We start from the raw sequence: 26,023 nt of genomic DNA on the forward strand, positions 1-26,023 counted from the left end.
CAGAGTACAACAAAGAGGGACTCACAAGGCTGAGAAGACTCTGCTTGCAGAGATGACCTTACCTGGCAAATTCACTCTGCGGTCACAGTGTCCTCCCTGCTGAGCAGGGTAATTTTACTTATCAGTTCAAGCATTTCTGCTCTGAAATGAGGTAATGCTGCATCTACTCACAGGAAACTCCTGTTTACTCTGCTCCTTGTCTGTGGAGTGCAGGAGAGGGGCAGAACACAGTTCAGCCACCCACTGTGTTTATTAAACCTGGACCAGCACAGCAGGGCCAGGGGGCTCCAAGCTGGACAGGGAGTTCCCTACAAGAACCCTGGTCAAGACTTTTCATGTATGAATGTGTAAAGTTAAATTCCCAAAGTCATAAGCAGTGACCTTCATTGCCTTCTGATGGGTTCCAAAAGGCCTGAAAACTTGTCACTTCCAGTGCATCTAAATGGAGACATCTGACCTTTCAATGTTTTGTCAAAATTGCTACTAAATGTTATATTGCACATTCCACTGAGCCACATCTCCTGCCCTGGCTGACCTCACTTGGGCATCTCTCTGTACAAATATTCATTAAATGGAATCATTCAGAGACAGAAGGGCAGCAGGATGAACCCAGCAGCTGCATCCTCTGAGGTGATGGGAACAGGGCAGGCAGCAGTGGCTGAACTCTGCCATCCCTGTGCTCCCCCCCGTGCAGGAGTGCCTCTGCATGAGGAAAGCACACACTGCCCTGCCTGCACTGCTGCCTCACCAGCAATGCCACTTGTGCAAGACTGTGCCCTTGCCTTCAGACCCTGGTCTCAGAAACATTCGTCCAGTCCCACAGCCATCAAATGGAACAACATCCACCAGGAAGAATTTAATCTATATGCGTGTCAGGACATAATCCATTCTACCCAGGCTTGCTGGGTTAAAAACAGCAAACACAATGCTGGCAACACACACAAGTATTACTGTACTATATATCCTACAAGCAGCTCAAGCAAAGAGATAATGCTTTTTGATGGAGAATCATCTGAAAATCTACACATAACAATACACATGTACTCCATGATCACAGAAAAACACTCCAAACACTACACTTAAAAAGATAGCATAACCACTCACATCTTTGCTAAAATCAGATGACATTTGAGTCACTGGCTTTAGACACACTGCTGAGCTTGCTCAAGTTCTTGATTAAATTATTAAGCTCCCAATTGCCTCTTTGGGTAGTATTGTCCTTAACAGATGCCATTTCTTTTAAATTCACTTTAATTCTGTAGGAATTTGCATACTTCTAGCAGCCTGAAAATAAACTGTTGTTCAGGTCCTCTTGAGAACTGTATGTACACTCTGTTGGTAGAAAGCATCTGCTTTCCTACACTCACATTTGTTTTCTGTGGAAATGTGAAGGCTTCCTTCAGATCATCTGCTGTGCATGCTATTTGCATACTGAATTCTCCCTGTTTTAATTTCACCTTAAAGGCAGGTTAGCGAGAAAAACTTATTTGAGAACAACAATTGTGGTTTTAACCTTAACAACAAATAAGAAAGCTTTTACATTTCTATTCAGAAATGTGTTTATTTAAGAGAAAAACATCACCACAGATGAAGTCAGAGGCTGTAAGAAAAACATACATGTAACTGCTACAGGCATCAGGAGCAATCTGCAAACAGGAAATGTAGGACTCATTAGCATATATCAGACTCAACTTTTGTCTCATGTGTTGTCATGTCACCAAAATGGCTCAGTTTATGAAACCTTTGAGAGTTCCAACATACTACAGTCAAGCTTTAATCCATAAAGCATCTTTCAGAAGTGCCCTGACAGCATTTCTATTCACACAATTAACCGTGTTGGCTCATAACTATTGAACTGGATTTTAACAATGTGTTTAAAATTCACTCCACACTACACAGCTGTCCTAAATCTTAACAAGTACAACTCTCCTCCTCCCTCACTTCCCACCCTGCACCAACTGTCCAGCACGTTGAAGGGAGCTGCTGGATTAGACAGCCCAGCAGAAACAATCACAGACATGTGTTACTCCCAGGGGAGCAAAGTGACGGATAAAGCTTTTTTATGAAGAAGGAAAACAGGAGTATAACAGTGTAACAGGAGTATAACAAATAAATCTCATCAGCTGCTGATATATTGTGAAGCTTATACAGAAAGTGGGATATTGAATAGTGGTGGTGAATAGAAAGCCAGGATTACAGGGCAAGGATTTCCCAGAGCTACATGTCTTTCCTAAGTTTGACTTCCGAGACTTAATATTGCTTTCACCTTGACTGAAAGAAAAGCTTATAAGATTTTACACTGAACAAAGGAGAAGAGAAAAAAATGGCTGGAAACCATCATGAATAATTCAGATTTCTGATCTCACATAATTCCTGCTTTGTACATGAAAAGATCATAATGTAAGGTTTGACATAGAATCAAATAAAGTTTATATTTTTATTTAACTCTTTGGATATTTCCAATTAATTAAGAGAACATCTAGAGGGAACATAACTAAAATGTATCTGCTTTCAAAATAAAAGTAAAATCTGCTGGTCAGCACCAGGCTTACTTGAAGTACAGATTTATATGCCAGATTGAGAAATTAAGCCAGCATTGGCAATTTTACTTTTCCTTTTGCCTAGGGGAGTTATTTTTTGAATGCAAGCATAAAGACAATTTGCTTTCCACTGCATCAGTAATCATTATAATAAATAGGCAACTACAAAATTTTGCCTTAGCTTTTAGATTTTTCTTAAACTTCTGGAAGATAACATCAAAGATATTAACTGGCTAATATTAAGTTGGAATGAACCACTTTGGTATTTCTAGAGCAATAGTGACAGTTCTCTCATGAGGACACTCCTACCCTGGTGGGCTCAGAATTGGACACAGCATTTTAGATGCAGAAGAAAAAGGAAGTGCAGTGACCTGCTGACCATGCCAGTCCAGTGGTGACCTGCTGGCCATGCCAGTGGTGACCTGTTGACCTTGCCCATCCTGCTGTGACCAGCTGGCCATGCCCATCCAGTGCAGCCCAGGATGCTGCTGGCCTTCTTTGCTGTGACAGGACAGTGCTGGCCTGGGGTCAGCTGGACTGCCAGGACCCCAAGGTCCTTCTCTGCACAGCTACTTTCCAGCCAGGAAACTTCTGCCTGCTCTGTACTGGTGCACAGTGTTGTTCTTCTTCAGGTGCAGAGCTTTGCACTTCCCTTTGCTCAGTTCATGAGGTTCCAACTCTGCTCACTTCAGCAGCCTGTCAAAGTCTTGCAGCACAACACCTTGGTGTATCACTCCTCTAAATCTGGTATCAGCAAACTTGCTGAGACTGCAGCCCATCCCACAACCTTCAGATCACCCAGAGGTCAAACAGGATTAGCCCCAGCGCCCTCAGGGTACCCCAAACAGCAACTAACCTCCAGCTGGCCTCTGCTGCTGATCACAACCCTCTCAGCCCAGCAGTTCAGGCATTTTTAAATGCACCTTCCTGCCTCCGTGGGCTTTAATTTTAAAAAGTCATTGAAAAATACAAGCTAAGAGGATATGCTTCCACTTGTACTGAGAGACGGAGCTATACTGACTCTGGCAGCATTGAAAGAAAAACTACCATGTCCAATTAATACCTGTGAGGAGCAGGTATTCCCTACACTTGAATCCACTGCCATCTGGTCAGTTTAATCTGACCAGGATGTCAGACTAAAGGATTTATCATCCTTTACTTACAAATGAGAAAAGAAAGAAAAAAAACTAGATCATGGAAGTACAGACTACCTCATCCACAGCTCAAACCCACAATATTTTATGAGTCTATCAGCTCTTTCCATAACATAAAATACTGATGCTGACAGGCAGTATTGCCACAAAGAAAGTCTGAAAATTTTTACTGTGCTTTTCATACCTGACAAGTGGCAGAAATATGCCACTTCAGTGGAATGACAGGCAGAGACCTGACCTGCTGTAATGTATCTTTCCATTTTGACTATATCTGGGAACAGTGAGGCAGTGTTAACTCTAGAGCTCTTCTTTCCTAGGTTTTAGTAAGACAGTAATAAGAAAAATAAGATTTCCTGTAAGATCAGAGTGAAAAAGTATTTTGCTATCTTTGTTGAGGTTATTTGTACATTAATTTGGGTTCCATTGTTGCGAAAAGCCCACACTTAAAAAAGAATCTACTGTTTTTCAAGTATACATGCACATTTCTGAGGACAGGAGAACTTAGCTACCTCTAGTTAGACAGTAATGTGCCTTTACACCTTGCTATAGAAATACAATTATGACACCTTTGCCTTCAAAGCAGTGAGCAAATGTCAGAAGTGATTGCACAATTCTTCCTTTCCCACAGCAAACAAGCAAAACTGATAAATGGACTCAGAGATAAAAAAATGTTAACAGCATCGTCAGAGTGAGCTCTCAGTGCTGATTGCACTTCATGGGAACAGAGGGATATCAAACACAGCAACAACTGTCTGCCAAGCCAAAATTGTTGTGGAGCATAGTGTCTTCTCATCTGGGCAGCAGGTCAGTGTTTCCCAGCTCCTACACCTACTGAAAGCATTTCTGTTCTGAGGATGGAGTTACCTGAAGCTCATCTCAGATCTGAGCAGGCCCCCTATACTGGAGTGAATGAGAAGCTGTGCTGGTACCAGTGGTACTGGCTAATTTGTCTGCAGGACTAAATGAAGAAAGGAGAGCAACAGAATATCAGGGTGACCATCCAATCAGTTTAACAGAAACTGAATGCAAGGCCCAAAAAGCTGTCAGTGTGTTAGCAAGCTGTTTAACCCCTCTTGAGGGCCATCTGCAAGTACTGCAGCTCAGCTGTGTTCCTACCCCTCAGGAAAAGGAGCAATTCATGAATTCCAGAGTCTCCTGCCCACTCCTGCAGTGGGGAGCTCCCTGTGGGGTCTGCAGCCATGGCACTGCAGTTCTCTGCACTACAAACAGCACTTGCAGTCACCTCCTGGAGTGTCACATGTGAGCAATGGACACCAGGACATGACCACTCCTCACTGTGTTTGCACAGGTCATCCCTTGTCACGTAAATTTTCCAGACAGGAGTAGGAAAAACAGGCAGAGAACAGAAAATAAAACTTCTTCTGTGGGAACAGGACTTTCCTCATCTAACCAGATATCACAGTAAAAATAAGATCTCTTGTAACCTCAGTAGCTCAATTTTACTGAAAGCTTGCAGAGCCCGCTCGCCTGTTTTCCAATTTACACCCAAGCCTCTGAAGGAAGACCAAATTCACTTCGAGGATTACAAACACTAGACAAGGTTCAATCTTCTCTCAGTAAATTTATAAAAAAGAGCTCTCTTGGTGTTACAGTTTTCTCTCCCTGTCATACCACCACCACTATTGCCAATATATGACGTTCCCCAGGATCCACAATCTCATGTGACAAAAGATACATCCCAGCTACTGGTGGTCTGTCACAGCCAAACAAGTGGTGCCTGTCCTGCCTTTAATCCTGCAGAGAGAAATCTGTTTCCACGTTCTGCAGGAGCTGCTTCCCTCACACAAAGGGTCAAAACCTCGTGACTGTAACTGTCGTGCAAACCTAGGGAAGGTGATTTATCTCTTCACTTGGTATTAACAGGACAGCAATCTGGCCACCAGGGAGACAGATGCTGTAAAATATGCAGCAAACAATGATTTCATTTATATGAAGAATGAGTACTGTATTAAATTTGAGTTAAATATTAAATGAAGAATGTGTTAAATATTAAGTTGAAGATTCCACACACATATTATTTGTTGCAGATAAAAATGACTGAATATATATTTGAGATTAATTCATCCACCATTTCAGAGTCTTCATGCCCTTTAGAGAATGTCACAAACCCACACACAGTCACAATTGATGTACTTTGTATTTCTGTGCAGTATATAGAGCTAAGAATTTTACTTCCATGCTACTGCCAACTTATACATTTGTGACTACACTTTATAACCAAATCCTCACTTTTCTCTACAGCACAATATCAAGATCATTTGTTTGGGCATATAAAACATTCTTCAAACAGCTTTTGGCTGTTCTGCAATGAATCTCTCATGAGAGATTCTCTCCTAGAGCAGCGGAATCTCCAGAAGCAGAGGACAAAAATGTGCTTGGGGGCAGCAGGGAATTGATGCCTCTGAAGCACTTCATTAGGTTTTCCCCCTCTGGCCCCCTTCCTGTGTCCTTCTGTCCCTTGCCTCTCTCCTTCATGATAGTCACATCAAGAGTGAAATTCTGCTTTTAGGCCATCTCCAGATAGATGATGGTTGTACATGTTAGTCCTTGGAGGGTAATTAAATGCAACATCTGAAAGCTGTGTTGTGCTTCGTTCTCCCTCCATATGGCTAAAACTTCTTTTCCCATAACTAATCTGACATTTGCTGATGGAAGATTGTAGGGGAATACACATTTAATTTGTGCATAAAAGGTTACATCAGAAATAATTTCAGAAAAAAAAGTACAAACAGCAACATTGGTTCTGAGGGCATGATACTTTTTCCTAATTTCTTTCACTGTGCTGACAAAATTTTCTGTGCCCTGAAAAAATTTTCTTAAACTCATTTTCCTTGCTATGACTTAGCAATATTGTCAGATTAATGAATCTGTTGGCACAATTATTGTTAAAGGACATATTCAACTGCAAAACATCAGATCAGAGCACACAGAGATGAAGAGTTTTATTGTCTCTGGTAACTGCCATCCATAATCACATTTATTTACTCTTTAAGCAGAATAAAATTCATTAAATAAACTTTCTATCAAAAATTCTTCTTTACTCAGACAAAATAAGTGTTATATCTCTCAGGACTGCATCTCTCTTCACAACTCACATCCTTCAACACAAAGACTTTCATGTCAAAAATAATCAAAACTTAAACTGCCTTTCATCACTTGGAGCTAGTTCACTAAAAACAAGACTAGATACAAGGGACTGTTACAACCACAACAAAAATTCTTTGTACCATATGAAAAGGATACTCAAAACTGCTGAGACCTTTCCCCCTTATTTTGCCAAGATACCTTCAAGAAATATTACTTATTCCCAGACAGCTTCCTTGAAAAGATGTGTCATAGGAATTTTTAATTAGTGAATTCTTTAGATTCTTAAGTAAGGGTAATGAACTAAAAATCCAGTTGTGTTCTGGGGGAGTTTTTCCAGCTGTATTTATGGGAAGCAAATGACTTATTACATATGCTACTCTGCAGCAGTGGTTTGCACACACAGGTAATTTTAAAGAGATAATATTTAAATTGTTAGCAGTTGTAGTATATCTTTTGAGAAATATCCTCCCTCGAGAAATGATCATGAAAGATGATTTAATGTCCAAGGAAGTTCCAGTACTTTTTCAAGCCTCTGTAAAACCCTAAGTTCTCCTGAAATTTAAATTTCACCTAAAAATTTCCCACAGAGGCTTTAGATCTCAAAGAAATCACAGGAAAGTTGCTTTCCTAGCAACACTCACTTTTCCTTCACTCTGCAGTGCAAGCAGCTCTAATGCCTGTAACAGGCTCCCACCACACCAGCACCCTCATTTCCAGCCTCCCACACTCCTTACACTCCCTCCTGCCTCCTCAGCAGCTCCTGGACACCTCCAAGTCCAGACCCAGCAGCTCAAAACCACCACTACCAAAGCTGACTTCTGAATTTCACACCATCTCAAGTCCCTTTCCCAAAGATTGCTACAAATATTTATTCTTCATTGTCCAAACCTTCTGCAGACGGCAGGAGTGCTCCAGCCCTGTCACACAGTCTGGTGGTGTCCCCACACCACCACCAGGCAGCTCCTCAGTGCCCTTTGGCCCATGTGCCCAAAGCTTGGGACACAGGAGATCCCCAACTGTCCCTTTTGGATTTCAGTTCTGTGAAACTGCACATCCACACCCTTGCAATCACAGACACACACAAACAATGCTCATTTCTTCCTTCCATATCCCACAGTGCAGACAAAACTTCTTCAGTCTTAGCTGCTCAAAATATAAATGGATCTACATCCACTGGGGGAAGAAATGAGGTAAACTGAGTCATGCAGTTTTCGTTTTAAAAACACACAATCTCCCATTTTCTCCACTCTTCCCATCAGCATGTCAGAGTAAAATCCCAGTGTTTTTCCCTGGAATTGGACAAGAGTCCTTGGAAAAAGAATTCTGCTTATATAAACTATTACTGCATGTCAGGATCACTTCAAACTATTATTTGGATATAACCCAGAAGTGTCGCAGTAATTCAGTCCCAGGGCTCACATGAGAATTTTTTGGAAGGGTTTTGTACTGCAGAGCACTGCCTTCAAGCAGACCAAAAATACTGAATAGTAGCCATTCTCTTTTTTTCTTTTTAAGCATTTCCTTTCCTTTTCAAATGCCCTACAAAATTAAGAAAAAAAAAGTCAGTGCAATCTCCTCTATGAAAGACAAGGTTACTTTTTCTTACAATTTTTTATTATAAATAGCATTTTACTGTGACTGGAATTGCACTCAATTTGCTTTTTTCAGTGCTTTCAAAGAGTTTGAAAGGTTTATGCTGCCTCACTATAACCAGCACTCTGCGATATTCCCAAATAACTTGATGCATAAACCATGAACTGAAAAAGATTATGAAGAGTTAATTTATTTTCACTGGATTTAGTTTATGCAGCAGAGGTGACTGTTTTACTTATATGAGGTAATAGAGTACAGCAATATTTTTCTTTTCTGATTCTTTACATGCATTTTCCCAGGATAGAAGATACTTAGGGTATTTTTAAGGGTCTATGCACATTGTTGATAATTTTGTTTATTACACATTTTGGAAGAAGGAGCTTCCAGTAATACATACACCATTATACCTCCACATGCATGCCTATGGTGTGACACGAACAAATTTAATTTAGTAACATGGGCTTTTTTTAAGCCAAGGAACATTAGTTTTCTCTAAAATTATTATGCTGCTTTCCAGCTCACTGGTTGGATACTGTGAGGCAAGTTTGCATTTGAATTGATGGGTAGGGCCTGATTCTCTATAAATTTAGTCCAGACTGCCTCGATGTCTTAAATCTGCTCCCCAGAGGCAGGTGGAATTGCACAGGTAAGAGGGTGGGATCAGAGCCAGGAATCCCACCTGAATGTACAATTACAGCCCCAGATCAGTGTACAATTATAGAACTGAGAGACGGACTGCTGTACCCCCACAGCACCTGACCCAAACCCCCCTGGAGCTTGGAGCAAACACCCTACAGCTCTGGTCACAGCCCTGCACCTCATGTTTGGGGATGTCTCCCCACAGGACTGCAGCTGGGAACTCTCAGGGTGTTCCAGACTGCACCAGCAGCAGCTGGGCTCAAAAAGCCCAGGGGGTTTGCCCCATTTTGGAAATCCTGCTGTCTGAACTGCGTGTGACTATGCTCTGTGAGATGCACTTGGGAACACCCTGGTCCATGAGGGGCCCTGAAAAGCCCCAGTGGTTCTCCTCCTCCCCTGGATACGTGATTCATATCACATTGAAGCCATTAATCCCAGCTTAGTGAGCTGTGAAGAAAAGACACACACTCTTGCGTAGCTTTTCTCTTACTGAGTTGGGACTTCTTCCCTTGTAAATGAACTGATGAGACACCAAAACTATCGTGCTGTCTCTGGTGATGTACAACGCCTGTTTGCACAGTGGTACTGTGCTATTACTATTCATTTTGATAGTGTGTTTCCTTCCTCTCCCTGCAGTTGGTTCATCTGAATTGTCGCCAAGATGGTTGGTTGCCTTGGAAACTAATTAAGGAAAGGCTTTGGTTAGAAGCAGAGTTTCAAGCATTAAACTATTTGAGAGACAGATGCAGAAATTAAGGTAATGTCTGCTAAGATGAAAAGGCTTATCCTTTATGTATAAGAAAAAAAGAACACATTTAAATGCCAGGACTGAAACAAAGGAACTTATACACAAACCAATTTTTAAAACCTGGAAAAGATGATTGTGCGAGGGGCTCCAAAATCAGTCAGGAGCTTAGAAGAGGTGACAACAATTCCCAAAGCTATTAGAGATGGAGAGATGGACAAACAGGGGAAGACAAAAGCTCAGGGTATCAAATGTTGAATAAGTGATAGCCAGCTCTTCCTTTCCCTCAAATACTGTCTTTAAAATACTTCTCGTGAACATTGTTTTTGAAAGATACCTGTAGAGCTCATGAAAGACCAAATCCTCTCCTTCAGTCCAGCTATGGCACAAGAAGCATCCATGAGTAATCTGCCCCCAAAGCTCAGCAAATCAACAGGGAAAGCTGAGGGCCAATGGCCCTGAGGACCTCTGCACCTGAGACTTGGCCAAAAGGGTAAGGATGTGAGCAGCTCAGACAGTGTGGACACAGGCTGAACAGTGACTGGGACCTCAGAGGGCTCAGGGCAAGGACATGCCTCATTTCTGTGCACTGAAAAGCTGCATAGAAAGGTGAACTAGGCAGCAAATTGAGCTTTTACAGCTCCCTATTAACTGAAGCTCAAAGCAAATACAATCTCTGTATGAGCACAATGATATAGATTTAAATATAATTTCCAGGATAATGACTGAATCTCTACTTGCAACAGCATAACTAAGCAAAGATTTTGGTTCTCTGTACATTTAATGGCAATGCAGGGGTTGCCAATAAATATGACTGTAATAGCATAACTGCATACTACAAATATTGTGGTAAAAAGATGCATGTGTGTGCATTGGTGTGTGCATTTATATCCCATAAATTATCATAAATCATAAAATCAGTAACTGCTACAATCACAGAAAAATAAAAACTCTCATGGGTGACTTCAGGTTCATAAGCCCCTGGCACAAGAAATGAGAGTTGCTTGGCAGCAATCTTCTACCTACAGCAGCTCCCACATTTACAGCAAGATGTTTCTGGTATTAATTATTATTACTACTGATCAGATACATTTAAAACTGTGCTTTAATGTCTTTTGAACACTTTAAAGCTTTGTGTGCCATTACTTCAATCATTCTGCAGGATGACTAATAATGCTCTGATAAATTCCTGTCATTTAGAACCTGGCTTGTTTTATGAAATCTGGATGATGGCTTTGGAGAGACATTCCTTTTTACAAGCTAGAAATTCTCTCCTCAGGTATGTGTGAAACGCACTGTAAATGGGGCAATTAACCCAAGACGTTACTCTCTCTGCTTTAGCAGTTCATCTCCTTCCGTTTGTGAGTTTCACAGCTGACAGGAGCAGGCCCTTTAAGGCAGACACAGCTGTCACTTTTGACTTATGCCCATTCTTACTCTTCTGCGGGCTGTGTCCTGAGGGTGCCTGACCTAAGAATTCTCTTTCCTCCCCATATGCCCGTATGGACTTGGGAACTGCTGAAACTCCCTGGTGTGAAGGGACAGAAGTGACCTTTCATTCTGCTTTGCATCCTGGTTTCAACAATACTCATGGGTGTCTAATGAAGAAATGCCCTAAATCTTAAGTTTCTAGTTCATTGGAAATGTAAAAATGAACTGTACCAGTTTCAGGGTGATGTTACACAACAGTCTACAAAGCAGATACTCTCTTGGAGCCCCAGCTGAACCCCCCAGCTCCAGACAGAGGATAAAATCAGCCCGTGACAGGGCTGTGGCCTGAGCCCTGCAGCAGACAACAGGCACACAGCTCTGCAGGGCTGCTCTGGGCAGTGCAGGGCCTTCAGAGGACATGGCACTGCTGGGCTTCAATAGCAAATAAACCACTCAGAGCTCTGCTTCAAGTGTCCCTCTTTATTTGTAGGCAATTGTATTTTAAATTGCTAAGGAGAACACAGGCAAACCCTCACCAGACCATCTGTTTATAATGGAACACATAAACCATGAAGTTTACATGACAGCAGTCTTGAAGCTTTTCAATTACATTTTCCCCTATTGTTATTTTTAATGACTGTTCATCAACTCAGTGCTGCAGGTCTGTGTTTATTCTTACAACCCTAAATGTGAAAGCTGTTGTGCAGTGAGTTCTCTCTTCTGAGATGTGAGCAGCTCTGCAGAGGGATGCAGCTGAGGCTGCACTGAAACCTGCACACCTCCATCCTAATCTCACCACTTCAGCCTCGAAGGTCGTCACAGTCAGTGCGAGCACAGGACAGAGTTCAGTCAATCAGATTATCCTTCTTAATCCTGGAGATGCTTCACTTTGAGTTGTCTTTGGCAGTCTGGCTGCCACTTTAAAACTTTGGGGACTGCATTCTCTACTGTAATATTGCTACTGCTTTGTGAGATGCCTTCACATAATACTGACACTGCCCTGGAGCCTAAGCATGACTAAGTTTGGAGGTAGAGTCCCTTTGATAAAAGCATGCAGTCTCTGGAATAAACAGATCTTTTGTAAAGTTTCACCATTTTGAACCTGAATGGAGTTTCTTCCTCCTCATTTGCCCGCAGGAGATTTTCTTTTAAGTGGACATAAAGCCACTCTAGTCTGAAATACAGCTTATTATCCTGGGAATAAGAAAAACATATTTCTTAACTCAAAACCATGTCTCTAAATACATGGTAGAACAGGCTAAGGCTTACTGTTAGCTCTCAGAAGAAAATGCTCTGTTTATGAGAACAAAATTTTATATCTATCTGTGAAGAAATACAGAATATTTTAGCATCAAGGGACAGGAAGTGTGGGGAGCTTATGAATTTTGCATGACATAAGTGTGGCTATCTGTATGCCTGAGAGGCCAGTAGATGATTGAATTGGATGTAGTTTTGTTGTGCAAGGGGGATATAGATCCAGATGCTCAGTGGCTACAGAACTATAGGGCAAGTGAACAAACAGATGGCAACTTAGAGAACAACTACTTGATTTCTCTGCTTCCCTCTATTCCACAGCTGAAGAGGTTTGAGCAGGGTATCCACCTCCAGGACAAAATCTAAGGCCTGTCACAAAATATTCTGAATGGGGAATGAAAACAGATCAACGTGCAGTATGAAATTTGGCACAAAACAGATTACTCAGGCTGAGTAGGAGCTGGGGTGCCCTCTTTCCCCAACCTTGTATTTACAGCTGGGAGGATCAGGTACCAGACAGCCCTGAGAAGAAAAATACTTCATGTGACAGGTTACAGGTCTTGGAAATGTAGGGACATTCACATGGGTCACATGTGAAAGGTCACTGACTCACATGTCTGTACACTGCCAGATGAAGGTACAGAATATTCCAGAACGACCTGAAGTCTCAGAAGAAAATCCCCAGATGTGCAATTGTCTTTGGATGAGCCTGAATTTTTGGAAGTGATGTATACCCTGGTCTGAAAGGGCTGAAAAAAGGATCAAAGGAGGAGAAGTGCACACACTGCCCAGCCTGATCCAGGAAAAGAGGTCACTCTTGGTGAATGCAAGCACTAACACAAAGCCATGATACATGGCTCCTGGAGCAGAGCACTGACAAGGCTGCTCAACAGGCTGGCCGAGAGCCCAAAAGTCTGATAGCAAACTCGGTGCGTGTGTAGACTGTTTAGTGCTTCACAGTCTGTTTATTCCTGCTATGACTTTTCTTCTTGAATAAGTTCTATTTAAGCCCCTGAAATCCAGGGTCACTGGCAAATGCTGCTGCTGACTCAGAGAATGAAGTAGCAGGTGCCACACAGTAACAAGATAAATCCCCTCTCTGGAGGGAGGCAGCACTCCCAGAAGCTGATGGAAGGGTTGACCTTTGGAGTTCTGCTCCTAGGAGGCCAAAAAAAGGGAGAGGGATGGGGACGCAGCCTATGGCAGCCCTCTGTGGGGCACAGTTTGTCCATCAGTACTGTGACACAGCAGTTCACTCAGGTAGAGTGTCTTGGCTTCCTTTGGCTCTCACTGGGAAAAACAAACCTGTCTGCAAAGTGCCACCAGCAAGTAGTAACAGGCTCAGACATTACTGCTTCTCAGTTGAGCAGCCTTCCCAGACTCCACACATAGCACTGAACTGACTTTTTAAACTGCAATAAAACGCTAGATTTGAAATACACAAATCCAAACTTATATCTCCCCTCAGTAATATGCTATCAGCAAACACACTTGGCTAAAAAAAAGACAACTCTCCATTCCCTTGAGCAAACTGGATGGATGGATTTAAACGTGATACAAGTTTGTGAAAACTTTTAACTACTTTATGAGAAGATAACAGGGCAAGCAGAGAAGGTGGAAGGAAAAGCCTACAAGCAACAACTGTTCAGCTATCAACCTAGGGTCCATCCACCATTACTGAATTTCCCTGCAGAAATTCAAGTCACTGCTTTTCAGTATCCAATTAAAAACCTCTGGAAATTGTTGACAGAAGATATTTTTAGCATCAGGGCCACCAGCATGTACTGTAGAGTTTGGGGAACCTAAAGGCCCCAGTAGCAAATTTTTACTTAACAGATGCTAATCTTGTTGACAGAAGACCAAATCACACATTTAACAAAATTTAAACCTCACTAGAGTTGAATTTAGAATAGTAGCAGAAGAAAAGAGTCACCAGGTTTTTTGCTATATGGTTTGCTTGGTATACTGCTTTCCTTTTAGGGACTGAAATGGTTTGATTTCTTTTCTCTTACTTGGACAATAGAAGAAAAAATGAGAACAAATGTAAATGAAGTCAGATCACACAAAAGGCTTGCATCTCAGCTGAGAGTGGGCCCAGAGAGCTCTTTAAGCTTGGCTCAGGAGAGCTCTCCTGCAGCATTTTCAGAAGAGTGGGCTGTGGGTAGGAATGGTGTTTTGCATCTTCTCAAAGAACACGAACAAACGAAACAACAAAAAAAAGAGATTGGTTTCTTACACTTTTCAGTATGAATTTCCCTGAAGAGAGCACTCACCATATTGCCTGAAAATACAGCATAAAACACAATGCTTTGTGCTGGCCTTGCAACCACACCAGTCAGAGTTAGGGACCAGCATGGCTTGTGCCCTGTACTCTCCAGCACCTCTTTCCCTGCTCTGTAAGTAGCAGCTATGGCACCTGGTTGTCCTCACAGACTCACCCTCAGTAATACACCTCAAGGCTTGATAGGAACTGAGCATTTTGAAAAGGAACGCAGTGAATGTATTTTTCATGTTTCCCAGGGTTTATGGCAGTGAGGTCAGTTTGTTGGTAGTTTACAATACGTTTCTAAGAGATATGCTAATGCTTCATGAAATTTAAATGTAACTCTTGATCTATTCCATGCTATGAACCCACAGCTGAACTGACAAAATGTCAGTAATCAGAGGGTTTTTCACTCTTAATGCAAGTGAATTCCCACATGCCTGTGAATAACCAAGCAGTGTGGATTTGGTGCCACACCAGCACCAGCTTTCCTGTGAGCCCAGGCAGCAGGGCACTGTCTTGAGTCTGCTTCTGACAAGTTATATCTGTTAGCACAGCTCTTCAAGCACCTTGCACAGCACAGCCAGTGGCACAGGGGCAGCACCCTGGGGTGGCCATTCCTCTGGGGCAAAGCCATGCAAGAGCAAAGCAGCCACCCCAAATGCATCTTCCCCCACAACGCTGCTTAGACTCCAACACCCACAATTTAAGCCTGTCAACAGTACTGGCTGTGCAGAGGGGAGGGCTGTATGTACCAAAATTCACTAATGAATTGTTTGGACTACCAACTGAATTTTTCATTTACCAGCATTTCCTTCTGGGAACTCTTTAAGATGATTCTGTGATACTTCACTGCCTTTTTATATCTTGTTTCATGTTCCACTTAAAAAACTGCACCTGTCTAGAAATCCTTACAAGCAGCCTTAATTCCAGTAATGTTACTCTGGCAGCTGAGGTTTTAGGTTCCTTACCTACTTAAAAATAATTCATTATTAACACTGGGGAAAAAAATATCCCAGTGACGTTTCCTGGTAGGTTACATGTAAGTGCTGCTACCAACTATGAGCATCACTGTAGCATTTTCATTTTACTAGGTAACTGGCCAGTTGTTGGGACTCACATCTCAAAGGATACTTATTAACCTCTACAAATAAGTAGTTCTGGAAATATTAATGATGTCTGTCACAGAGAGATCACAATTTCTGAAAAGCAGATACCTGTTCCAAAATAGTGTTGATTCTGTCTACTTCACAGTCAATTAAGTATCTTTTTTCTTGCCGTCTGTCCATCTCCTCTATAATTCTTCTGAACTCTTGAACATCTTTTATGCTTCCTACAGATCTGGCTGTCACTTGCCAGTTGTTCTGTACTGCTGCTTCCATAATTGCCTGAAGAATGGAAAATCCTGTGGGGGAAGAGACAATACAACCATTAAAAAGCAGAACAAAAATAAAAACTCTTTTGAATGTTTGACAAAAACTTGCATCATCTAAAGGGACACAGACTAGCTAAGAGCCTGCAAGTGCCTCACTGCTTGAGAAAACAGTGTAGGGACCAGTTTCTTCTTTCAGCTATGCCTCTGGCAAAGTCACTGGTTTCAGCAGACTGTCTTGGTGCTGTATTACTGCAAGGCATATCAGAATCTGTCCAGTACACCAGATTATGATCCTCTCAGGGATGTTTAGGGTCGTGGTGGGTTCTGTGCCAGCTGAGAATAGCAGCTTGCAGCCATTACTTGGGCAGAAGTCCATCAGGCTGAGAAGCAGGACAAAAGGGGTGATTTGCCTGTGCAGACTGCAGCAATGGGTCATTAACTGGCAGGGATCCAAGCACTGCACAAGAATGTCAATTAAGTCATTGTACGGTCACTGGAGCCACAACCACAAGCGAATACTTTACTGATACTCACTTTGATTTCAGAAAATGTTTTTAAATATGGAGTCTAGCAGCATTAACCACACTTTCAATGTGCTCATTAAGGTAATATCAACTCATTTTGCATCCTCAACACAAGAGAGAAGCAGTACAGAACGACCAAGGACTACACAGTGGGAAATACAGGGGAAAGCACAACTTCAGTTTGCTGTCAACAGCAGTGCCTCGGCCAAAGGCAGAACCCAAGTCAAATCTCCAAGTGAAAAGTGGTTGAACTAAAGACAACCTCTGTCAAGTCAGGCTTGTGTAGGAATCATCGGATATTGATTTGCCTCCCTTTAGTTTAGTATGTAGCTGGGAACCTGTCCCTGTCCCACGAAATTTAATTTTGTGCATAGTTCTAATTGTTTCAATTCTGAGTAGACACCAATCAAAGACAGGTCATCCACTTCAAACATACCCAGTAGTTTTCAGCAGAGTTTTATTGTACTGAAGCATATTCATGTGAGTGCTGTTTCTGTCCAGATAATTTATTTGCAAAACTTTTAGTCCAATAATTTAGTCACACTGTGGATTTCTTATCCAGCCAAATTTGAAAAGCTTACACACAACCACATCAACATACAGGATCACCAGCCAATTACTCGTACTCTGTGATTAGCAGTTCTGTGAAACTGAATGGGCTCTGAGCTGCAGAGGAACAACATTCCCTGCTGCGAGCCACACCAACTCTGAACTCATCCTTGGAGAGGTACAAGGATAACAAAGAACTTGTGCTACAGCCTGATCTTCCAGAGCCTGCTGTAAATCTGTAGTAGTTGTCTGAAGCCAGAGGAACTGCACCATTACCTCATTACAGACACAAACAAGAGAAGAATGATTTTCTGGAATACAATTAGATTATCATAATTTACTGTGTGACTTCCTCAGGTCTCACTCAAATGCCCTCACTTTCCCTGAGCAGCCTCCTTGACTCTTAATGCTTTTCTTTGTATGAATGCACTTTACTATCCCATGAAAGGAGGTGACAATTAATATGTACGCTGGTTGAGAATTCTTTCTGGCATCTTCTTTCCTCTGAGACTACTGAAAGAGAGGCATTTACATATGTATAGTACAATGAACTCAGTCTTCCTTAACATCATATTTTACAAAAATGGTTGTGATGTCTGTGACAGCATTGTGATTGCATTACATGCAGCAGGAAGATCTAAGCCTGAGATACTTTGTTGGCTGTAAATGAGGAATTTTTATGTGGAAACATAAATAACACTAATGGGGATTTACAAATGCTTTCTGTACTTTTGAAAGATGTACTTTTGAAAAGACATGATTCCACTCAGTAATAAATATTTACAACTTGGTTTCATTATTCATATAACATCTAACTATGAACCTCAAGCTTGCTGTAAACAACAACAGTCTGTATGTCCAGGTTTTTTTATTCCAGATTGAACAAATTAGTTCAAAATATTATGAAAACCAGACACTTCAAACATATCTGCAGCTCTGTTTTTTGCTAATGACACATACAAAGCTTGTGAACAATCTCAAGGAAAGAAGGAAAATGAACATGCTGGAGTGAAGATGCCATTGGTTGACTGCCACACTCCCAGTTTCAGCTAACACTGAGTCAGAATTTGCTTTGTCAAACCTTGAATATCTCAGAAGAAAGTTGGGGAAATTTTCTAATTTCATGCAATTGCATGTTTGTGTGGGTGCGAGTGCATGTATATTTTTGTATGCATGTATATTAGTCAGTGGTTACCATTTCAAGAAAGAAGAGCAAAGTTACTCAGCAGCCTTTCTTCTATGCCTGAAAATACAATTACAGTAAGCTAAGGCTGAAAAGTTTCAGAGCTTTGTAATTTCTGTCTTCTCTGCCTCCTGTTTCTCCTTGTCACATCAAATCTTCACAATCACAGTCCCCTCTCCCCTTGCCAGCTCTTGAAATCCTCCCGATGGGCACGGGCCGTGCTGTGCCAGCCCCTCTCTCTCGGGCCCTCTCCCACCCTTGAGAAGAACCATTTGCCCTTCCTGCAGCAGCTGCTAGACCAGTCCTCTACTGACCTTTACAGAGACCACCCTCCTGGTTTACTAACTTGGTTCAAACCTCCTGCTCTCAGGAAGGCAGCACTTGCATCCTCACTGCTCCTGTCTCAGGTCTAATGCCTTCAGTGTCATTTACTGCATTTTACATTGTTACATTACGTGTTATTTCTGTAAACAACATGTTCCAGGCTCCAGCTGTACTTTACCATTAAAAGAGCTGTTACATAAGCAGTATGATTGTTTAACTGAAAGGACCATTTTATCTTGAAATGTGAACTTTTCTTTCTTTTTATCATGCAATGCAAGCTGTGGGAGCACTGCCTGGGGTGATGGACAGGGAAATTATTTCCCATGTTGTGTGCAGTCAGTGACCAGGCCTGCACATGGTGCTATTCCAAACCCTGCCCTCAGGACACACATCTGTGACAGCCCCTCAAGAAATGCTCACCCCTGAGCATCCTGGAGATGCAGAATTCTGATCATTCCTTTGATAAAAGCATCTTTCCACTGACCCTACTAAAACAAATGAAGAGGACATTTCACTCTTTTGCATCTCTGAAAGCTCACAAAACCTCTCCCACATCCACACAAGCAAAATTCATGTCAGCAGTTTGCCCAGCCATATGAAATTCTATGTGCTACATCACTGAACTTACTCTTGTTTAAATAACAGCAATCATTAATGTGACATGACTAAACGATCACACTGGAACATCTGTAGTATCACATGAGCCCTTGCAGTTGGCACCAAAGCACTTACTGAAAAAAGTTACCACTTATGTAAATCTCTTCTCCTGAGTGTTCTTGCTGAGACCTTGGACCTTTAGCCTCCTACAGAAAGGAAAGAGCACGTGCTCTTCCTTTTGCCCTGCTGAGTACCAACGATCTAGAGGGGTGTATTTTCCTGTCAGGAGCATGCTTGTGCCACCTGAATGAACACCAGCTCTGATCTGCATACTTGTGTTTCCAACTCTGTATCTGGGACATGATACGGAGATCTACGCTTCAGCCCATGACTGAACTGCAGGGATTTTAGTGTTGAGCTCTGTTTGTTAAGGACACAAAGGACTCTCCAAAAAGGAGGCCATCCAGCCAAGTGATTCCCCATGACAGATACAACTTCCATTACACCAGCTCACAACGTCAAGTGTACCAGAGGTTGCTACGTTGAGATATGCTTGGATATTCTGTGTGTTTGGCACTGAACCTAACACTAATTTGAAAGCAAACAGATCAGCATGTCAGGCACGAGTGAAAAAACAACCAGCCAGCCCCAAAATTCCCCATCACCTAAAATCCCAGCACGCCTTTTGGGGCAAGCAAGCTTCGCATTCCCCAGGTCTGCTTAACAACTTCCTAAGCAGGGGAAGAAGCAAGGAACAAGATACTAAATGAGTCACCAGGAAGCAATTCAGCACATGATGAGGACCCTGGAATGCTCTTTCAGTCTAACACACTTAAGTTCTTAAATTCTTAAATAAATCATAATTATTTTTAATAATAATCAAAACTGGTGCAATCCATCTGGTTTTGACCTTATCACTTCTTGCTGTAACCAACACATAAAGTGTCACACTCTGCTACTCAGGTAGCAGACAACCTTCTAGACCAAGTAGCAAACACATCCTAATGATTTTTTTTTAAGTTTCTGCTTTTTCTGTTCTGTAAACCTCTAGTTTCCCCTGTACATACACCACAGTACTGCAAGCTGTCACCCATAAACAGAGAAATATATACAAATACGTATGATAGCTTGCTTGACTGAATGTGAACTTGCCTGTCTCTAAAGGAGAATTTACAGCAACCATCTAGTTCATATTTGTTAGGGATGGGATACAGCTAAAACTGCAGAAATTCAGAGCTGCTGAATGTAAGTAAATACCTTTTTTTCCCCCTAAATGGCTCTTTCTGAATCAATTTTACCTTGATCTATTCTTTCACAACAGCCTTGCATCTAACTCACCTCTCATTTTACTCAATTTTTAGGTCAGTGCAACTATGTTGTTTTTGAATGAAGCTGTGCCAGTGTAAAATGAGAGCAATGTAGTAAGGGATCAAAGAGTTCAATAACCAAGGACAAGACAAAAAGATGCCGTAAGCAATGCTGTCACTTCCACAGGGGGACTTACTCATACGACTTTCACAATGTTGTGGGCAAATCTGCCGGTGTAAGACAGATAGAGACACCTCAGTACAAGGATATGATCCCAAGTTTATCAAAAGAGCTGTGTTCCAGTTTTAGCTTTGCTATGCAAATCTTTATTTAAATAATTTTCAAAGGAATAATAATTGAGTGAACAGCTTCTTGATACAAATTGGTAACAGAACAGACAAGATGGAACCACATCAAAACCAGACTATGAAGAAAATATAACAGGCAAACAATTGTGTAGGGAAAGCAGAATTAGCACTGAAAATCAGAAAAAAGAGCACTGAATTTTGAAAAGTGACAGAAGGTGAGGAGCACTGTGTTGTCCAGTGAAAGGGGCTGTGGGGTATCCTCTGTGTACTGATGCTGATGCTACCAGAGCTGGGAGGGCACTCTGTCACCAGACAGTGCTGAGACCTGGGCCTAGGAGTAGTGCAGAGCTCTCCCAAAGGGAAAACTTCTTACATGCAAATGGCAAAATTGTGAAACTACATTAGCATTAAAAGTAATTAACTTCCAAGCTTTAGAATATCTGAATAACAAAAAAATAATTAAAATGCCTAAGTACAGATACTTCACCAAGGAAGCTCACCTGGAAGAGTCCAGGGCTTTGTCTGTCCAGCAGAGCCCAAACCCTAAACCTGGGCAGTAAGCACAGTACAGAGATAACAGAGAGATACCAACCACTTATCAACAGCAGAGGATTTTGGAAATACCCAAAACTTGCCTTCATATATTCATAGAGTGAAAAACATAATTTCAAAGTATGCTGTAAACTTAATATTGGCAACACAAGTTAACTCTTCATCATGATACATTGGGAGGTTTAGCATGAGTGTGCGGGAGTATTGCTGTCTGCCTTCTCTTACAAACATGTTTGGAACTGCTGAGTCTAAAAAGTAATAAATATTGTTCCTTTGAAGAAACAATCACAGGAGATTATGGTAATCAGACTGTGAATTGAAATACATATTCATCACAAAAAAACTCCCGGATTCACCTCAGATAAATGTCTCAAAAAAAAATAATGCTAGTTGAACTGTCCTCAGACATAGTAAAATTATTCTTTCTATCTGACCTTCACTCAATCATATTAGAAGAATATTTATTCCACTTCTTAACCTTTATCTGCACTTTCAGTTTTCAAACTACCTGAGCAAACAGATCTTATGCCTGTGATTAATTTTCATTAATAGATGCTATCAGCCTTTCAAAGTTTCTCTTCATCAACATCTCACCCTTTAGTAGCCAGGATTTTAAGTGCCCTTGCAGCTGGAATGTGTTTCATACCTCACCCCATAAATTAATTTCCTTTTATTTATCCTGAACACACACACACACACAAAAAAAAAAAAAGAAGCAATCAAAGGGTGACTGCCGAGCTTAAAAGCATTCTGAAATTTAAATGAGTTTTTATGGTAATATAAATGATAATTAATGGATCCATATTCACAGTCTGCATATGTGTTTCATTTTTGCCACTCAACTGGCTATTTCTGCCTTGTTTTTGCTAATAGCTGGCAATATGGAACTTTTATACATCACTATTTCCTATACTTTTTCAGTACATTTCTCTTCATAACAATGGTGTATTTGTTAATTACAAGGTCTCATATTAATTCTAAACTGGTCTGTATATCCCCTAACTACGTGGTAATAGAGATTTGGTCTGAATTGAGCTTGAGCACACAAATGTAGTTCATCTGCACAGACCAGAGCACTGAAAGTATGATCTAATCTACTTTGTACTGATTCCTCCTGCAGTGATGCCACAGGATGACAATTTCCAAAGTTACTGGAGAATTCACACGACATCAACAGACAACCCCTGACCCAAAGAAAGCTCGGGTTACTTTTCAGAACACCTCCCACAGCTGAGGGGCAGGACAAGGATGGAGCAGCTCCGTGCTCTGTATCAGTGACCTCCCTCCCTCCCTTCTCGCAGCACAATGCTCTGTGCCTCCAAAAGAACCTGGTTTATTCTGCAGGGTGGTGACACACAACAGGCTCATGTCACCTGCCGATTAGAGACTTCCCACTGCCTGCCACTCAGGAAATCCCTTTGCCTTTACCTGCTATTCAAGAAAGAGACTAACAGGGAAACAATACCTTGCTTTTATTATTCAATCCTGTAACACCATTTGGCTATTACAAGTCTTTTTCGCTGCACCAAAAATCAGAAATTTAGCATCAGATATCCCTCCTCTCCTCACACACAGAATATTTTTTTGCCTGCCGTGTTTTATTTTGCACTTTCTGAACAGAGGGGCTGGAGACAGTAAGCTCAGCTGGGGGAAGAAACCCCAGATGTGTGTCAGATCCCTGGTCAGTTATGGCACACACACATCCTGATTTAGTGCAGGAAGGCGGCTCACATGAAACATCAGGCTGGATTATAGAGAAATGCACAAACATTTCAGCTTAAGGATTCACTACACAGAGACAGGGATGTGATTCAAACATTCAGCTCTGGCTTCACCTCCCCAAGTTTCCACTGGGGATGGGAAGGGGAAGTTGGGGAAGGAGCAGAGAGGCATTCTTGGAGTTGGCTTTACAAATCAGCAAGGTCTGGGCTTCAGATCAAGACCTTTCTACAGCACAAGACATAAAAAAATAAGAAAAAAAAACGTGTTTAGGCATGGGCAGAATTTTTCTGATTTACTGCTCTGATAACTGACAATTAGAAATACCAGCTTGACAGTCTTCACAGAGAAACTGGCTCGGGTAACCTACATGACTTCAAAGGCAGCTTCAGCAGAAGCTCAACCTTTCCTTACAATCACCTCGGGCAAAACCTGGTCCTGCATTAAAAGGATGTTATGACAGTCACACAATGCCTCAAAATTTGTCCAAAAATTAGCATGATGGAAGTGTACACTGCTGGATCGCCATGAACATGGAATGGTATCAACAAAGGTCATGCATTCTTCATTAATTCATGTCCTCTAGATCTTTGTTAGCTGCTGCTGAACTACAGACCCATATCTATCCATGACACTACAGTAAAATCTGGACATGTAAAACTGTGTTTCTTAGTTTTACATTATAAATAAATGCAGAAAAAAGTCTTGTTCTTGCATATGTATGTGGTAAATAGTAAAGATTCTGATAAATGACCTAGAAATGGCAATTAGCAGAGAATTTGAAACAACTTTTGCCTATGCTTCTCTCAGAAATGGGCTCACTGCACAATACGGCAGAGGCAACATTTTCACAGATATCTCTTTCATTTCCAAAAGTGACTTGGGAAGGATGGTGGGGGCAGGTTTTCAGAGGCAATCAAGATGCAGATGCTGAAGAACCTCAGCAGGTGAGGTACCTGCATTCCACTGCCTTCAGTGACAGCCACACCCAGCTCTCACTGACTGCTTTTTGCAATGTAATTCTCTGTGCACTGAAACCCTAAATACCTCTGAAAGACCTGTCCTGCGTGCCTTTGGAAATCACTTACCAAAATAGGAGATCTGCATCTCAGGATAGTACGCTGTGGCCTGCTTAAAAAGTGGCACAGAATTCTCTACAGAATATGCTGTTAATTAGTTATTTCACTGGAACATGCTCAACAAGTGCACAGATAAGGACTGTCAGACTAAATGGGATGTACATCTATCTGAGACAGACTACCAATTGTTAGCTTGAGAAAAGAAAAGGAAGATAGAAAATTCCCCTCTAAGGCTGCAGAGCAGTAGATTGACTATTACAAGGAAAGGGTTGCATGTGAACCACATATTCCCTGTTTTCATAGGTTCAAACGAAATTGTTCTCAATGTTTTCTCAGAATTGCTTTGTAAAATTAGGCAGCTGTAGCAAACACATCCTTGAGACCAGACAGGCTCAGTACTCCAATTATGTTGGGTTTTACACGCTATTATGCTGCCAAGTGTTTATTATCATTTAAAACACTTATATATTATTTGAATATTCAATCTGATATTCAGTGAAACAAAAGAACTCTTATTCCATTTGCTTTGATATTACACTGATGCATGACTACTCTTCCATGAGTACAAAGCCTCACAAATCTGATCGCATGGTTAGCAAATTAGAATGGTTAGCAAACTAAAATATACAAGAACCTCAGCATTATCTAACCCAAATGAGAAAACATACAATAACTGGCACACACAGCTGGAGGCCCAAGCACTGATAATTCTGATCTCCCAGTCTACCACTACTGCAGCCATTCAAGCAAAGCAAGATTTCACAGAACAACGGCGGTCCCTGGTATGAAGAGTGGATAAGCTGTGTTTTGTGCAAATCAATACTTCAAACCAAAAGGTTCTCATTCCATCACTGCTCTCCTGCAATACAGTGACTTCTTCTTGTCCATTTTTTACCCTCAAGGAAACTAAGTAAGATTTCTTTAACACTTCCTGCCACTGAAGTTCTCTCTGTGCAGGTATGAAATACAATATAAAACCAGGTCGGTCATGCCTACAAGCAAATGGAGTTGACTTCAATAAGAAATTTCCATCTAACCTTACTAATTATTAATGTACAGATGTTCTAGGCTTAAATTAGATAATGCTTTTTTTTTTTGTTTTCTTCTGTAAAGTGTGGTCAGTGGCCACTCCCAAATTTTTGATACCCTGCAGACGTATGAGTGATTATGGAAACCTCCCATTAGCAATTATGGCTTCCTTAATTCAGTAACAAAGCTGGTGAATTTTTTTTTTCCAATTGACATTACACCCATTGGAAGAATGGACCTTTAGGAGAGAAAGGGACCACAATGATAAATGAATGCAGGCCAAATGCAAGCTGAAAGAAAGGAAGGAAAATATTTTCCGAAATGGAACTTAAGGACACTTACTTTCAAAACTGAACAAAGATTAAACTGTAAGTTAGACTTGAAATAGCATGGACCAGATTTCTTGCAGAAAAACTAACATTTTTCAGCTTGGTCCAAAATGGATTTTGCAATTTCTGTTTCACTCAACATTTCCCACTCCTTCTCAGATTCTACTTGACTTTAAGTTATTCTTTCTAAGCTTTAATTCTGTCAGGCAGGAAAGAAAATATACATCTTTTACTTATGTTGAAGAGCCTAGTGCTATGTTATCGCAGAATAAAGTACAAATTCCTGGGAAGGAAATGAGAAAAGACTGTGAATAGTAACTTGAGAAGAAGACACTGCACCAAGGAATATTCTGTACAGGACAGCCATTAAAAAACCACTAAAACCAGGCAAATACAACAGCTCTCATGTTTCTTTAACAA

General features: G+C 41.3%; 1 protein-coding gene across 5 annotated transcripts in view; it reads right to left on the reverse strand.

Moving 5' to 3' along the window:
- GRIA3 (glutamate ionotropic receptor AMPA type subunit 3) overlaps positions 1 to 26,023 on the reverse strand; it is a 127,013-nt gene that overhangs the window by 56,395 nt on the left and 44,595 nt on the right. For all 5 annotated transcript variants that reach the window (XR_010745167.1, XM_066333741.1, XM_066333740.1 and 2 more), the window contains exon 4: positions 15,945 to 16,132. Coding sequence is in view for 4 of the 5 variants with exons in the window: in XM_066333741.1 (XP_066189838.1) it covers positions 15,945 to 16,132 (188 nt within the window). In the remaining variant the exon portion in view is untranslated. The remainder of the gene's footprint in view (positions 1 to 15,944; positions 16,133 to 26,023) is intronic.

This window comes from Sylvia atricapilla, chromosome 21, assembly GCF_009819655.1.
Source record: "Sylvia atricapilla isolate bSylAtr1 chromosome 21, bSylAtr1.pri, whole genome shotgun sequence".
Lineage (NCBI taxonomy): Eukaryota > Metazoa > Chordata > Aves > Passeriformes > Sylviidae > Sylvia > Sylvia atricapilla.